This window comes from Pseudonaja textilis, chromosome 6, assembly GCF_049901715.1.
Source record: "Pseudonaja textilis isolate UNSWEBS1 chromosome 6, rPseTex1.2, whole genome shotgun sequence".
Classification (NCBI taxonomy): Eukaryota; Metazoa; Chordata; class Lepidosauria; order Squamata; family Elapidae; genus Pseudonaja; species Pseudonaja textilis.
In genome coordinates this window covers 60,657,592-60,675,168 of record NC_141995.1, presented here as the reverse complement: position 1 = coordinate 60,675,168, position 17,577 = coordinate 60,657,592, and the positions used below count along the sequence as shown (strand labels likewise).

At 35.9% G+C, this 17,577-nt stretch overlaps 1 protein-coding gene across 3 annotated transcripts in view; it reads left to right on the top strand.

Moving 5' to 3' along the window:
- FNIP2 (folliculin interacting protein 2) overlaps positions 1-17,577 on the top strand; it is a 62,880-nt gene that overhangs the window by 18,322 nt on the left and 26,981 nt on the right. Inside the window, exons 2-7 of one of the 3 annotated variants that reach the window (XM_087936686.1) lie at positions 7,364-7,490; positions 12,491-12,613; positions 13,114-13,214; positions 13,304-13,375; positions 15,982-16,035; positions 16,274-16,368. In XM_087936686.1, the coding sequence (XP_087792812.1) occupies positions 7,364-7,490; positions 12,491-12,613; positions 13,114-13,214; positions 13,304-13,375; positions 15,982-16,035; positions 16,274-16,368 (572 nt within the window). Of the gene's footprint in view, positions 1-4,017; positions 4,154-7,363; positions 7,491-12,490; positions 12,614-13,113; positions 13,215-13,303; positions 13,376-15,981; positions 16,036-16,273; positions 16,369-17,577 lie in introns of those variants that run through there. The other 2 variants (XM_087936687.1, XM_026699960.2) reach the window with 2 other exon arrangements.

Genomic DNA, 17,577 nt, shown 5'->3' with positions numbered 1-17,577 from the left:
TCTGTTTCTAAGGTTTAAAAGGTAACTGGTGTATTGCCAAAACTTTTGTGCCTTAGAGTTCACTTTATCAGATACATATTATAGATTGAGATTAATGATTATGTATTTTTTACATAGAAATAAATAGGTTAAATATAACAGTACATTAATTTTGATACAACAGACTTAAAACACTGTTAATATATATATATATTTGTTTTCTGAGGTTCTCACGGGTATTTATATGTGGATCTTTGGTTGTTCGGGTTTTCTCCCGCGTAAGATTCGAAGTATCTAGTATATATATATATATTTGAAAGTTCTTGCTAATCCTCAAGTCTGTACATGACTATTTTGTACGGGAAAACAGCAGTGAATAGATTTGTGGAAATCGTATCCATGTCAGTATTGCATGTAAAAATATAATTATCTAATTTCTCAGTAAGTCATCTTTTTAAATTCAAACCACATTTGTACAGATTATGTATTTTTCACATCTGTCCTATGCAATTTATGTAAGTATTGTTGTGCACCTTTTTCTGCCACACTTTTCCCTTCCACATAACTTTCTCTTAATGTGCTTTGATACAGCACTTTGGGAACATCCAACTTCTTTTGCAATTACCTTTTGAGGCTTTCCCTCCTTATGGAGGGTGTCAGAGATGGTTTTCTGCACAACTATCAGGTCAGCAGTCTTTCCCATGATTGTGATTCCTACTGAACCAGACTGAGAGACCATTTAAAGGCTCAGGAACCCTTTGCAGGTGTTATGGCTTCATTAGCTGATTAGAGTGGGACAATTTGAGCCTAGAATATTGAACCTTTTCACAATGTTCTAATTTTCTGAGATTGTGGATTTGGGGTTTTCATGAGCTGTAAGCCATCATCATCCCAATTATGACACATCACATCTTGAACTATCTTGCTTTGCATGTAATGAGTCTATCTCATATGTTAATTTCACCTTTTAAGTTGCATTACTGAAATAAATGAACTTTTGCACGACATTCTAATTTTTCGAGTTTCACCTGTATATCTAAACATGTATATGATAAATCGATATAATACTGCCTCCTTAGTTCATGATAAGTTTAGGAAGTAATACACTGATTATAAATCTATTATTGCTATTGGGTTTTTTAATTTTTATTTTTTTACCAAATTGGATAGTCTCAGTTGCACATCCATGGATGATTAGATTTTTTTTTATAGCAAGTGAGTGTACCACAGCAATCATAAGGCTAAATGATTAATCTCACTGCACTTCTCTCTTTCCAAGAAATTATGACCAATTGAATTATGAAATTGGGGAAATGTCCTAGCCTTGTTGATTAGTTCATATATATGTTATCTCCTATTTTATTATGTTTATCCACTGAAGATTATTCCAATTACCTTTCCATTTTCAATTACAGTCCTTTCTAAACTTGATCTGCAATGTATCCAATTTATAGGGAAATTTCATTGATTAGGTACTAATATGTACCTGAAATGTTCATATTATACATAAACATCATTTTTTAAAAAAGCCAATCAATCTATTTTTGGAGGTAAATTGGGCCTCTTGTAATATTTGTGTTTTAGATCAGTTGACTTCTGATGGTGCAGTCTTTAAAACATTGATTTTAAAATTGAAGTTGATTACTCTCACAATATTTCTATTCAATTTATACATATATGGATTATTCAACATTCATTAGAGCTTTTGGAATCAGAGTTTAAAATTGTCATATTCACCTCAGAGACAACTGATGAAGAATCTGAGCACAATTGAAAAGAAACTGCTGGTTTCATGGTAGACTAGAATGCATCAGGGCCAGAAAAGAGGAGAGCAAATACAGGGCTTGCAAGATAAACAATTTGCCCATTTTTAATTGAGTTAGCAACAGTAGAGTTCCTAGGAAAACTCTGTATCAGCATAAAGACTTGCCCACTACAGGGTTGCTAACAACTGAAGTCTTTTGTGTGCAACTCTGACCAAACTGATCCTCACTGAAAGTTTTCAAGAAGAGACTGGAGTAGCGCCATCTATCAAAAATGGCGTAGGGTCTGCTAGGACCGGGGGGGGAGGGGGGTTGGACTAGATGACCGACAAAGTCCCTCCCAACTCTGTTAATCTGTAGCTGTAGCTGTTTCTTGATTGCCTAGACCTGCTTGTTGTGATCTCATATTGTTAATCTATTCCCCTCAGTATCATGGTGGGCTGAACTGGTATACTTTAGCTGGTTTTTCAGCTTTAGGCTTAGCTTTCAATTGGCGAATCCTCCCTAGATTCTCAATTTTTAATCCTTAGAACAGAACACAAAGCCAGCAATTAATTTTTGACAAGTATTTGAAGAAACTGGTTAGGTTCATTTGAATATCACATATATAGCCTTAATCATAATATAATTTGGGACTAGCAACATTCTTCAGTAGCTTCCCTGGACAATTGTTGGTTCTTCCTATAAGTATTTGGAGTAATTTTTGTTTTTAAGTTGCTATCCTGTTGGATGGTTATGCACGTCATCTAAATACAGATAAGTTCTCATTTTGTAACAATAATTGGAACCAATCAACTTGGTTGTTAAGCAGAGCAGTTGCTAAGTGAAACCGTTGTCTATGCTTATGATCTTCAGCTTTCTCTTGCCTTGCAGACTTCCAGAAGTTATGTGAGGACTAGTTATAATTATTTTTCATTATCGCAACTGCAAATGGTCACTAAAGGAGACAGTTGCTGAATGAGGACTCCTTCTCCAAGACTGTACTAATTCTAGTATAACAAATTGGTCTATACCAATATATGTGCAGAAAATCATATTCTTTGTTGAGATTAAATGCTTAAATTATTTTTCAAAAGCGTGATTTGCAAACACGACTGTCCTTATTCACCAATTAATAAATAGCGTTCTAGTTAAGTGTGGTGTGCAGAGGTAATTATTGGACAAGTCTGTTCACATTTTTGATGAATTGCTGACATAGATACTTGGAAGATCAAACACTTACCAAATTTTAAAGCAGCATTGACCTGTTGCAATCTAGGCTCTCCCCTTTTGTACATACATAGGACATGCCACATGTACGAAGGGGGCAGAGCATACATCATGTTAGTGAACACTGCTTGTCATTCGTACTCACTCCCAGCCAATGGCCCCCTGCCCCACTGAAAATACCCTTGTTTTAATTTGCATCCTTATCCATGTGTGTATGGGTGACCCAGAAAGAAGGCCAAGTATTATGCTTAAATTTCGTAACTTGTGTTTACTTGATAGTTTGCTTTTAAGATCCTTTAAGTGTAAATCGCTAGTCTTTCAGTCCTCATGCCTCTTCAGAACTAATAAAATGAAGCAAATAACAAGTTTTGAGTTCTTACTGTATTCAGATTGTTCTTTGTTACTGGTGGTGAACAAGTCTGAATGCAGAAGTGAGGAGGTCTCTCTTTTGTGTTAATCATTTCTGACAGATAGTCTGTAGCATTGGTGGCCGGTTCCTGTTTACCTTGAAGAGATGGTGCTGAGACCCAAGGTTGCTAAGAGCTGTCAGATGACACTTGCTCACCTGAGACCATTAAGAGGGTGTTGCCTCCTGTTTTAAAACAAGTTTGTAACTGAAGAGTCAGTGAGAAAGCAGCTTACCTCTCTGTTACGGGCCATCTGGTTAGATCTTGTAATCAAATAATTGCTGGTTACAGAAACATACCAGGAAGCATGACTGTCGGGGTTCTTCTTTGCTAGCAACAAAGCTGGCGGCATTTATAAGAACAAGCAAGTTATTCTATGTTTTAAAGAAGTTATTGATTATACCTTTTAATAGTAAATGGTTAAATTTTATCTAAAGAAGTAATTCTGATAGCAGAAGATATTATTTCTTTTCTTAAAAAGCCAAGTTGGTGCTAGCCAATTTTTGTGTGACATTCCTCTCATCAGTAGTTTATTACACAGTAATCTATTTGGATACTTAACTATAAAATTATTATTTTGAAGAAATCATGCTTGTGACAGCATGTCTGTGAACTGAAAATGTGTGGGAGGTACATTAAAATCACCAAACAGCACAGATAACCGGGCGCAGAACTCAAGTTCCCCTACTTCACTAGGGAACAGTCTTTCAAAACCAAGACTGGATAAAGCAAATCAGTTGTGGCAGGAAAGAGTCCCAAATATTTAAAGAGACCTACTGGAGAATTATCCAAAAGGTATGAAAGCTTAATGTAAATCTGGCTTTGACTGGGCTTGGGAGTATCACTATTTTGCATTTATATTATCACATGTGTTCTTTTCCAGGTAATCATCTGTGATTATTTTTTCAGTACTAAAAGTTTTTTTTTTTAGTATTATCAAATTATTGTGCAAATTCTGTTAAATACGTGGCATTCAATTGCATTTTTATTGTAATTTATTCCAATCCATTTCTACATCAGTTTGTGTTTACAGGGTTGACTTGGCCTTCCATCCTTCTGTGGTGGGTCAAATGAGGACCCAGATTGTTGGGGGCAAGAGGCTGACGCTGTAAATCGCTTAGAGAAGGCTGTAAAGCACTGTGAAGCGGTATATAAGTCTAAGTGCTATTGCTATTGATAGAGGCTTTGCTTTATTAAGAGTATAAATATATATTAATATCATTCAAGTGTAATAAAATATAATCTATCTAATTCACATGACTATATCTGAGAATGCCAGTATGATATAATGGGTAAGCATATTAGAGACCCAAATTTTAGTCTTCCATTAAGCATGGAAGCGATCCGCATCAGTTTAGGCCATTCATTCTCAGCGCTAGGCTAGGAAGTTTTAAAAATCAACTTTAATCATTAGGTTTTTAACTTGAACAAAATTTATGGTCTATAACTTTCCACAGAGAGACCTTCAACCTCCAGCAGATTGAGTCGGGCTATTAATAATAAACTGTGTGTATATAATTTTATCTTCAGAAATAGAAATTGGATGTGTTTAAAGTAAACTGCTTACATAGCATCTATTTTACCGTGCCCTTTCCTACATTATCTGTTCATGAAATCGCTGGGTTACATTTGACATTTCTTGAAAATTAGTAGTAACAACTGGGGAGGATATTGTGAGTCACACAAAAAGCCTTATGATTGGAGAGGCTGCAGGATTGTACAGTCATGATCTAAACACGCGCTACTGATCATCCACACTGTGCTGTTGGTCTGATTAGGAGTCCGTCCATTTTATGTGCATGTTGTAATAGTCCACAAGTATTTTTAGGTTGATGAATATAGTTTGTTAAAACTTGTTCCATCTTTTCTTTCTTTTTCTAAGGCTACGCTCTGGGATGCCACTGAGCACGTGGTTATCCCATGCTTATAATGAAAATATGCATTACATATTCTTAACAATGGAACAGGCATATTATTTTACATTAAGCATACAATAATCAAGCTAAATAGGTAATAAGTGCAGAAGAGAAGCCATGATGTTTCTGATTTTAAAAAATAGTCCTATTTTACTCTATGACCAACCAGAAGTCTGTAAGAAGATGGAAAAAAAAGATAGGTTCCTACTGTATGTAGCTATTTTTCCCCAAACTCAGGAATATCTGTCCCTCTTTGAATTTCCCTTTAAAGATACCATCCTTTTTAAAAAGATGATAACATTTCCACATCTGGTATTGAAATGTGTAACTGACCTATGCATTATATAAGCTACTATCAAGTTTCCCAAGTACACTGGATATTCCGCTAAGTCAGGTGTCAAACTCGATTTCATTGAGGGCCGCATCAGGGTTATGTTTCCCCTGGGCGGGGGGACGTGGGTATAGGGCCAGGGTGGGCATGGCCAGTTCAATGTTACTTGTGTTGGGGGCTCCTGTGGTGACCTGAACTCTCTGCCAGCGAAAATGGGCTCCCAAGCTCTGTTTTCAGCTGCCACGGGCTCCTGCAATCCTCTGCCAGTGAAAACGGAGCATGCAGCCCTCCTGAGCTCAGTTTTCATTGGCAGAGGATTGCAGGCGGCTGTGGCAGCTGAAAACTGAGCTTGGGAGCCCGTTTTCGCTGGCAGAAGCACCATGGGCTGGTCCTTCACTGTTTCCATGGCAGCCCCTGTGGGCCAGATCTGACCCCCGGGCCTTGAGTTTTATACCCCTGCTCCAGGGGTGGGATTCAACTGGTGTTAACTACCAGTTCGGTAACTACATTTTGCGCTGCGTTAGCGCGTGTAATACACAATCAACTGTGCCGCCCGGACAGCTGATAAGCGCTGCGCGCAGGTGTGCAGCGTTTGAAAAAGCACTTTTTTGCTGCTTTTTCAAACTCGGCTGTGCCACGCAAAGCAGCTGCGGTTGAAAAAGCAGGAAATAAAGGTCAGGTAAGAGCCCAGGCAGGCGGGTGGGCCAAAGACCAGTTCTGTGTCTGGCGCTCTTCAGAGCTACTGGTTCTATAGAGCCGGGCAGAATCTGTAGCATCCCACAGCTGCCTGGCTCTAACTTTGGATAATGCATAAAAAGGAGAAATCTCTTTTTACATCTTTTCCACCCTATACTTACAAGCCCATTCCCTCTCATATACACCCTTTTTTTCTTAAACTAAAATAGTGTTCAATATTGGATATTTTCCTTGGATATTTTTCCCTATGGGGTTTTTTTAATGATAATTTTGATTGCTTCCCATTCTTTTCCAGTGTGTCAGGTGGCGCTCCATTCAAAATTCAAGAAAGAAATACTTAGACTCCTTAGATTAGAGAAAAGATATCTTTTAGTGAAAATGAAGTGGTAGCAACCGTAGAATTCTGAATCTGAGAAATTAGGCGCGCAAATCACATATACAAAGTGATGGAAATGTTCCCACCCCGCATAGTTCAAATGATTCTTCCAATTAAAAGTTGTGAATATGATCATGTGGACATCTTCAGGTGGTGATGAGGCCTCTGTCCGTTGACCTTGGCGTATTTTGATAAAGGTTTGCAGCTGCGCAGAGAAAAGAAAGCTAAGCGAGAAATAGAAACCTAAGCAAGAATTTATACTCCCCCCTCCTCATTTTATACAACACTAGAATGTAACACCTCCAGCTCGCTTCCCAGACTTTACCCCCTCCTCCCCCCGTTACTTATGGCAGCCAAAAGATGCAAAGCAATAGTAGAAGATCTTGAAGGCTGACACAGTGTGAGAGTTATTTTTTACACTATTAAGGCTGAAACTTATTGGATCAGTGAATAGAGGAGAATATCTAGGCCTCTAGAAAATTTGGGAAAAGAAATAATTTTGCTACCCAAAGCGCTATACATATGTATATTTGAAAGCAGAATATTTGATGGAATTATAGTGTTTCATCTTCTTCTCTACTGTTAACTGGAGCTCTGAATTCCCATTCCTTAGATTAACTGTTTCCACTACAGACTGTTGCATTTGCATAATTCTCTTCATTCTTTCTTTCACTTAAAACTCATAGTTGGTCCTGTTCTGGGTTTGATCTAAATGAAATCCGCTTGATAGTATATCAAGACTGTGAAAGACGGGGGAGACAAGTCTTGTTTGATTCTACAGCTGTTCGAAAGACTGATGAGAAACAGTTTCAGGTGAGTTTTTATTATTTCTTTCACGTGATAAAAATATTTTTCAGTTTTAAGTAATCTTTTATTGTATCTCATCTATTAACATTTATCAGATAAATTAAATCTCCCTTAGTGAAATTAGAACAAATAATGTAGAATTAGAAAAAATGTGACAAAATAAAGATAAACTAAGATATTATGTATATGTTTTAAAAAGCTGACAGCAAACTTAAAATTAAATGACATCTTTAATGTGGTGTATGTGGTATATAGTTCTTGTTAGCGAACTTGTATGAGCCATGGTGGCGCAGTGGTTAAAATGTAGTGTTGCAGGCTAATTCTGCTGACTGGCAGCTGTTTGGCAGTTTGAATTTCACTGGCTCAAGGTTGACCCATCCTTCCATCCTTCCGAGATCAGTAAAATGGGGACCTAGATTGGGTCCAGATATGCTGACTCTGCAAACCACTTAAAGAGGGCTGTAAAGCACTGTGAAGCGGTATATGTTAAGTGCTATTGCTATTGATAGAGGCTTTGCTTTATTAAGAATATAAATATATTGATATCATTCAAGTGTAATAAAATATAATCTATCTAATATTCGCTATAAATTATTGAGGTTTTTGGTCACAAACTTGGCATCACCTATAAAGCAAAAGGCAAACATATTCACAACCCTATTAACCAACACCAAAGGAGACATCACGCGTCTTTGCGTTTTGTCCCATTTCAGCGATTAATTGTTTACTGAATATTTAGTCTGGTTTAATTCCCTCATATATTGTCTTGTCACATTCAGCAAACAATCAACTTCATATTTAAGCAAAATATTTCATGGTTCAAGCATTTTTATATTATTGGACACTCTCTAAATCCACAAATGGAGGGTTGTCATTTTTATGCAAATTCGTATGTATCTCAGTGACTGTCAAAAATTTCGACTGCCTAGTATGCTTGACATTAAGCCAGAATTTCCAAATGTTATTTCCAAATGTTATGTTCTCAAATTGTACCCTTTAAATTAGGATTGTGCTGGTTTTCCTGGTACACTTAACAAATTAAATGCCCCTACCGTATTTTGTATTTATTCTCCAGTTATATCACATGTACATTCAAACTTTACCTTTTTCAAATCTCTTTTTTTAAAAAAATAAATTTTATTGATTTTACAATTAAAACAAACCAACAACACATACACAAATGAAAGAGAGAGAAAGAAGAAAGGAAGAAGAAAATAGAAAAGAAAAAAATTGAAAACAATTAAAAACATTCTCACCTTCAACAGTTTGTAAGACCTCTTTTTTATTCTTATTTTATGCCAGATACGCACACCTAATCCTTACATATATGTATGTATCACTACTATGGATCTATCCTATCCTCTTTTGCCTTTTAGTGTGAAGTCTATCTTTGGTCTATCCATTTGTACCAGCAGTTCCAGCTGTTGTAGTATATTGAAGTGTCTTTATTTTTTAATGCCAAGGTTAATTTGTCCATTTCTGCACAACTTGAAATTTTTTGAATAATCATCTCCTCTGAAGGAACATGAGGCTGCTTCCAACATTGTGCAAAAGCCAATCTGGCTGCTGTCAAAATGTATATTATTATATATTTCACTTTTTTTTTGATATTTGTTTATCAAAGATCCCTAACAGAAAGGACTCTGGTTTGAATTTGATCTGTTCTCTTGTCATTTCTTCCAGCCAATTTCTAATTTTCTGCCAATATTTTTGAGCTTCTGTACAGGACGACCACATATGGAAAAAAGTTCCCTCTTTTTTTTGCATTTCCAGCAATTCGGACTCATTGGGGTGCATCTTCGCTAATCTCGAAGGAGGAAGGTGCCATCTATAAAACATTTTATAGGCGTTTTCTTTGTATGCTGCCAATTTTGTAATTTTATTATTTCTACCCCAGACCTTTTCCCATTCTGTTATGGTGATGCTACGTCCTATATTCCTACTCCAGGCTATCATGTTCCCTTTTACAATTTCTTCTTCTAGTTCTACTTCTAATAAATAATTATAAAATTTTGTTATTTTTTTTTGCCTGATCCTAATAAAATTTTATCTAATTGCTGGAGTTTATTGTTAATTCCAAATTCTTTCTTGTCCTGTTTATATCTACTTTGAATTTGAAGATATGCCCACTGATCAATTTTTAGTCCCCGCTCTTGAAGTTCTTGCCGTGATTTCAAATTTCCTTGCGTATCCAATAGGTCCTTATATTTAATCATTTTAGTGATATCCAGATTATTTGGGTGAATCATCATCTCCATTGTTGAAATCCAAACTGGTGTTTTTAAATAGTGTTTTTTCCATATTTTCTTCCAATTAGTTAATAATGAGTCTCTGATTAGGTGTCTGTGAAAATATTTCTGGCTGTTTTTCCCAGCATCCCATAAAAAAGCATGCCACCCCCTCTGTAAGTCATGGCCTTCTAAGAATAATATTCTCTTATTGATTAAATTCACCCATTCCTTCAACCATACTAAAGAGGCTGCACTATAAGACAACACCCAATTTGGAAGTGCCAGCCCTCCCCTGCTCTTCATATCCTGCATTGCCTTTAAATTTATTCTAGGTTTTTTCCTTTGCCAGATAAATTTTACAGTTATTTTATTAAGTTCTTCAAAAATTGTACTTTGATTGGGATCGTCTGAAATATATGGAGGAATTTTGGAATAATATTCATTTTAATAGCAGCAATCCTGCCTATTAATGAAAGTTGCAGCTTGCCCCATGTTTCTAAACCCTTCTTTATCTGTTGCATCAATTTATCATAGCTATTTTCTTTGAGTGTCTTGCAATGTGCTGTCAACCATATTCCTAAGTATTTAACTTTCTTTATCACTTGTATTCCCATAACTTCTTCTAGTTCTATTTTCTGTTTTTCTGTTAAACTTTTAGTCATTAATTTTGTTTTCTTCCTATTAATTTTTAGTCCTGCTACTGCTCCAAATTGTTCTAATTCATTCATCAGTTTTTGTCCTCTTTCTATTGGTTCTTCAATGAAAAAAATTATATCACCCGCAAACAATTGCAACTTATATATTATTCTTTCTTAACGTTTAATCCTTTTATGTCTGGTTCTGTCTAATTCGTGTTAGTAATGCTTCTAATGATAATATGAAGAGCAGGGGTGAGAGTGCCTGATTCCTTTTTCTATTTTTATTGGGTGGGTATATTCCCTGTTTATTATAATATTAGCCTGTTGTGTATCATAAATGATTGTTATAGTATTTTCAAATTTGGTGCCTAAATTCATATTATATATTTTTTGGATTAAAAATTGCCAATTTAAATTATCGAAGGCCTTCTCTGCATCTAATAATATAAGTGCAATTTGTTTTTTGAGGTGGGCTTCGCAAAATTCTAAGACATCAGTACTATTCTTAAGTTGTTCCTGATTTGTCTGGTTGGGAGAAATCCATTTTGATCTTCATATATATGCTCATTTAACATTCAATGAAATCGAGTTTGAGACCTCTGGGCTAAGTTAAAAACTGCTTATTTCTGCAATTGATCTAAGTCTCAGTAGTAAAAAAGAAATATGACGAATATGATTTTATATTTTTGTTCTCCTTGCTCTTTTAATTCTAAGTCCAAGGTTCATCAAACAGCTTGTACATAAAGGAGTTGTAGCCTTATCTCAGCACACCGTGAGGGCACCTTGCAAGGAAGGCTATTTTAAGATATATTTGTGGGGGGTTTTTCTAATAGAGAATCAGAATTAAATTTAACGGATTATGAGCTTTGGCACATATAAAGGGTGTGGGGAATGATGGTTCATGTATCTTTTCCTAAGGCTTAGCTTCCCACATTACTAACTCATAAAAAGATAGCTTTTCATTTACTTTTCGTTCGATGGCATTACTAAAGAAGGGATAAAACACTGAGGTATATAAGGCACATGATTTCAGGCTAACAGTATATACATGGTTAAACAGAGTAATTGGTAAACAATTCAAAGATCCAAGATCTTGTTTGAAGATTCTACTTGTAAACAGACAGAATCTTTTTGAGAATTTAATGTTATACTATTAAGAGAAATAGGAAAGTTTTGTCAGCTCTTTGTAAAAAAAGCTTATTTGCTTTGAACAATATTAAATTCAGCAAAGCCCAGTTCATATACTTCAGGTAAGAAAAAAGGGCCAGCAACTCATTTTTATTATTTTTCAGTGTTGGTACATTCAGCGAAATACTGCTGAAGTAACTGGTACTTGTAGGAGTTGGAGTTGATGTTCTGAAATTCCTATCAATATTAGTCTGTCAATGAACATCTCCTTGATACCCACTAAGCTTTCTATTCCCCTCACTCTAATTTTTTTAAAAGTTCATATTATTAAAAGACACATTTGGAGGTGGCCTGTTGCAAAAAACAACAACCTGTAGCATCTTTATTTATAGAAGTTCTATACATGGTCCCAAGTGCATTCTTGGAGAATAAATATGCACTCCAGTGCCTTGCTTGGAAGCATGACCACCTGCTCATGAAAATAGAAAGGCAAGCTCGATATTGAACAGATTCCTGGGGAACTGAAGTGGGTAGCAGAGGGTAACTTCACTTGGTCTGTAGGTGGGTATTTTATTAATAGTCATATCTGCCATGACTGATGAATAGTCAAGGGTTTGTATGACAGTCATTTATAAGAGCAATTTCAGTCTTCCAGGTAGATAAGTCAGAAAACCCATCTAGGTAATCTAATTGTACTTTATTTTAAGGCTACATTAACAGAATCTTGCAAGTCAATTCTCCCGCTACCACTTTTTACCACCTGATCAATTAGGGCAGATTTTTTCCTAAGTTTCTTCCTCTTGACTATTAAGCCACTAGGGACTCCTCTCTATTTTGTCTGGTTGTTCCCTGAACAACATCCGTTTCCTCATTCCCCAAGGTCATTCTATCCTACCATTACAAGTAAGCAGATCTTTCTTTCAAATTTCAAATGTTCTAATTGTCTCTCCCCTTCCCCCGACAAAATTTTGGACCTGATTTATATTTAATATGTACTCAATCCTTTTAGGATGCTTCTGGTAAAACAGGTGGCGGGTGCTGCCAAAGAAACAGTGGTATTAACACAGCTTACCCCCATGGCCCTTCGGTGAACAGCAGAGAACCTGGCAAGGAAGATATTCCTAAATATCAGGTAACCTGAATGTGACCACTGAAATCTATACAAATCCAATTTGCGTGATCTGGTAATTAATCTTTACATTGAATTTCCACCTATTGCCACAAGACTGTAATAGCAAAAAAGAGCTTTATAATGTGCATGGGAGCAGGGACAAAAATATATAAATGGTTACATTTGGGGTGACAGTATAAAAGGTGAAATGTATTTTTGCGTAAATATACATCTTAATTTCCTATACGGCTATTATATATCTTCCCACAGAAAGAAAAAAAGTCTTAAATTAGGGAAGTCCGTAGTTATGGGGTGTCATATTTTTTTACTTTATCTGCCAATGGTGATTATCCAGCAGAACTTGGGAAGTCTTCGGAAAACCCTTCCGCATTGCATTTGCTTCTTCTGGGATGCACTAATATATGCTTGTAGAATAAAACCGAGTTAATGTGCAATTAGACTATGACAATTTATGACAGTTATTAGACACATGTATACTCTTTATCTTCTTTTATCTATAGTATGCCAGGCCTGCTTCTGATGTCAACATGCTGGGTGAGATGATGTTTGGTTCGGTAGCGATGAGTTACAAAGGATCAACACTGAAGATTCACTATATACGGTGAGCTGGTGTCTTCGGTTCCAAGTTGTTATATCAGAATTGGAATTGTATTTGGAATTGTTGACTCATGGCATTGTTTATCCTTTCAGTTCTCCTCCACAACTTATGATGAGTAAAGTGTTTTCTGCTAGAATAGGCAGCTTCTTTGAAAGTACAAATAGGTAAGGCGATATTTTATTTTCTGTTTCATTTCAGATTCTTAACTATGAGAAAAATTCCTTAGAAATTTATTGGTTCAATTTATTTTATTTTTAAAAATAATATTCAAATCTAGTCCATAATAAAGTGGACTGTAATTTTGTTTGTGTAAGAATAAAGATCAACACCATACAGGAAGGACAAAACTTCTACCCAGAACCACAACACTTATAATAATGTAAAATCCCTAAATGTAGGCTAGGATTAAAATGACATTAACTGACTTGATTGGAATTGGGATATACAGATCTACAGTAGGGAACAAAATGTTTTGTTTTACTTTAATTCCACCTTTATTATTTTTATACATTCCTCAAGGTGGTGAACATACCTAATGCTCCCTCCTTGTCATATTTTCCCTAATAAGTAGACAATAGGGGTCAGGAGAAATGGTCTTTCAAATTCTTCACCAAATTTGTGGATTCAGAAATTAAGTTGATATTCTTTCTAATTTTCTTCCACGAAAGGAATTTCCTAATGCCTGAAATCCTCTCTCCATAGTATAACTCGTCTATCAAAAAAGTAGAACTGAAGAAATTCCTACCTAAAAAAATTGTGTAGATCTTACATTAACCCTGTTCCACCCAGCCTTTAGGAAGGTTTTTAAGTCATGGCTTTGCCATTCTACCTGGGGGTCTGGAAATAGTGGAGAACTTCTATAGTGGTTGTGTAGAATCTGATCTAGCGATGAAGTCTGACAGTTTTTGTTTTTGTGTAGTTTTATTGATAGTTTTTATATGTTTCTATATTTATTTTCTACTTATTTCTACTTTATTTCCCTAATCATTATAGCTGGCCACAGAATCAAATAAATTAAAATAAATACATAAACCATTCACTATGTCATTGCCTCATGAAAGAGTGAAATTCCAAGACTTTACTGAAGCCGAATTTTACAATATTAGAATAGTTAAGTACATACAAAAAGCTTTGGCTAAAACCAACATGAAATCACAGTTGTTAAGTGAATCTAGCTTCCCCATTGCCTTTGCTTGTAAAAAGGTCGCTAAAGGGAATCACATAACCCCGGGTCACTGCAAAGGTCATAAATATCAATCAATTGCCAAGAATCTGAATTTTGATCACATGACCAGGATGGTGGTAAGCATGAAAGATGGTCATAAGTAACTTTGTTCAGTGCCGTTGTAACTTTGAATGGCCAATAAATGAACTGTTGTACCTGTAGTCAACACGTGAAAATTTCTCTGATAGATAGATAGAATACTTTACTGGCCAAGTGTGATTGGACACACAAGGAATTTGTCTTGGTGTAAATACTCTCAGTATACATAAAAGAAAAGATACATTTGTCAAGAGTTGAGAATCATAAGGTACGACACTTAATGATATTTTCATCCTTTAAAAATACAGAATATCACCCATCAAATTATTGGAGAGTGGATAATAGTAAATGCTGTAGAATTTTTCTCCGTGACATTAATGTGCGCTGCAAATCTCCATGCAGCCTAGAATCCTGTAATCAGAATTCTAAATCTGCCTCTCATCACAGACTCGCCCTGCAAATTAGTAGAAGTGAATGGACGACAAGGATATGAAGAGAAGGAGAGACTGGGCAGACCTGTTTTCCTTCTCTCACATAGTGGGAACTCCTCCTAATTTTAATGGATGGTTTTCGTACACCTTTGAACTGTCTCGTATAAAATCAGGTTGCAACTCAGATTTGTGATTATTCTATGAGGAGAAAAGCAAAAAACCTTGTTTCTTCTTTTTGCATCTCGCCCTTTCTCTTCTCCTTTAAAATCCTCCAGTATGTTGGCCAGAATGGATGGAAATTTTAAAAAGCACCTGCCTAATTAAAGTTTGCAGCGATTGATTTTGGCTATATCACAGCCATATAAACGTGCCAAAGTCACATCTTCAAAGTTACAATTCTCAGCTCAGACAGGTTGTGTTTTTACAGAGAGAAAGAAGTGGGCCCTTCCTTTGTGTACGGAGAGGCACGAAAGAGTCTGAAAGAAGAAACCATCTTCCCTTGGCTCATGTCTGCAAGAAACTGAACTTCAGGAGAAAGAGGGCTTTAGGAAAAAGGAGGCAGGGGCTGCTACTTTTTCTATCTGCCTCCTGGGAGGAAACCTGTCCTTTTGCCTGACAAAAAAATGTTATGTTGCCTAGGTATGATCTAATTGGTTCCAGGCATAGGATTTGAGATGCACATAGTATTGTCCACTAGAAGGTTTTTTTTGCCATGTCTGCGACAATTAACGATGGGAATAGTTTTGTGTTTTGTTACTTTAAAGGTTAAAGTTGTGGACTATACGTCAGCAAAGCTTCTTCTTGGGCACTTTAGCTTCTTGCATCATCTCTTAGGGAATACTGCTTATCACAATATTTTCTAATATTCCATGAGAATTAGGCTATTGTAATACAACATGAACAGTGCAAGAATTTAGTTTCCATTATAGTTGCCTTAGATAAGAGAAACAAAAAAGAATAAAATTAGACAGCTGAATCCAAAAGAAACAGATAGGGGGCGGAAAGATGTAACTTTGGCATATTTATATGGCTGTGATATAGCCAAAATCAATCACTGCAAACTTTAATTAGGCAGGTGCTTTTTAAAAATTTCCATCAAGCAACAATGCCACACTATGCAGAACTCCAGGTGGAGAATTCTAAATTTGGATACAAATTTTTACATCAATGGATGCAATTGCTTAATTTTCATTTCCTTTTTTCACATAAGGAAAATCTATAGATTACCTGAAGGTGATAATCTATAAATTAGAAATTTTGCAAAATCATAACTTTTCCTAATGAAGATTAGTAGTGAAAAATTATCAGTAATTTTAAGTTTTGATGAAATTTTAATATCTTTCTTGAATGGCCTTTTCTTTTTCAAGCTTGCAGGGTAGTTTTGAATACATCCATCAAGACCAGTCAAGGCTGAATTTACATCCAAATGCCTTGGGCCAGTATCAGAACGGAAGTATTTTAGGTAAATATATCTAATTAAAATTAGCAGATGTGCAGCAGTACCGCATAGAACATATCCTTTGGTTGGTTCTTCAAATTTTAGGTTTCTCTGATCCTTGATCTGTATATTTCCCATATTGCCCTCTTCAGGTGTGTTACCACCAGGTAGCTATATGTTGTTGCATAGTATACCTGAAGGAGGGCTCATCCGGAGTGATTCTTTCTTTGCAGGTTTGTGTGCAATGTTAATACAGCACGATGAACCTATCTATAACTTGTGAGATGCAGTAATATCTGTTGCCATGGGATCAGTAACTACTCTCTATAAGTGGAATGACACGATTGGTCCTCATTTTTATTGAATAAAATTACAAATGATGCCTCTAATGATAGACAGACATCTTAAAATATTGGGCTGCATCAATTGAATTCCTTCATCAATAGTATTTTTTTCAGTGAAATATGAAGCTAATAATTGTGTTTTTCCAGTTTTGAGAGAAGTTGTTTTTCCCAGGTTATTAATTTTTTTTTTTTGGAAGTTATTCTTGCACACACAATAAATGCTAGCATATTTATTTGCCACGCTTTCTCTGTGATTCCCACTGGCTTGCTTCAACTAAAAAAAAAAAAAAACACCCAATGAGCTCAAATGATTTTAATAAAGGAATAACATTTTGGGAGAAAGTATAAAAGAAGTGTATAATTTAATCTTAGAAGGGTCACAAACCTTCTACCGTATGCTCTCTCAATCTAGTAATCCCTCTAATGTTGATTTATATTTATTTAAATATTACCTTCATGGGTTGCAACTTGCTGCTCCGCTAGCATTGATTACTGAACAAGAAGCTTTTTGAAAATCGGTAATTGTTGAGCGCATGTGTGCTAACATTGTATAGTTTCTAAAATGTTGCCTTTGATTTGAATGATTTTCCCTGGACATGTACATTTTTGTAGCTTATAAATAAATAAGTAACCCCATACATGAAAGGTATTGTGTCAGCTGCCATCTTCACTTTCTTTGAAGCTCACTAGCAAATGGGGGAGAGGCATTTGGGAGGGGAAGAGCACTGGAGGTGTGAAAAAACGTTGTGGAGTATGGACAAGACTAACAGGAAGCAGGCGTGCCAAAGCCGAGCCTTCTTCCTGCCTTCACGGACCCCGATCCTGGGGAAAGAATTTACAGTGGTGCCCAGGGCACTGGGTTCCCAAAATATCTGAACAGAACCTGATT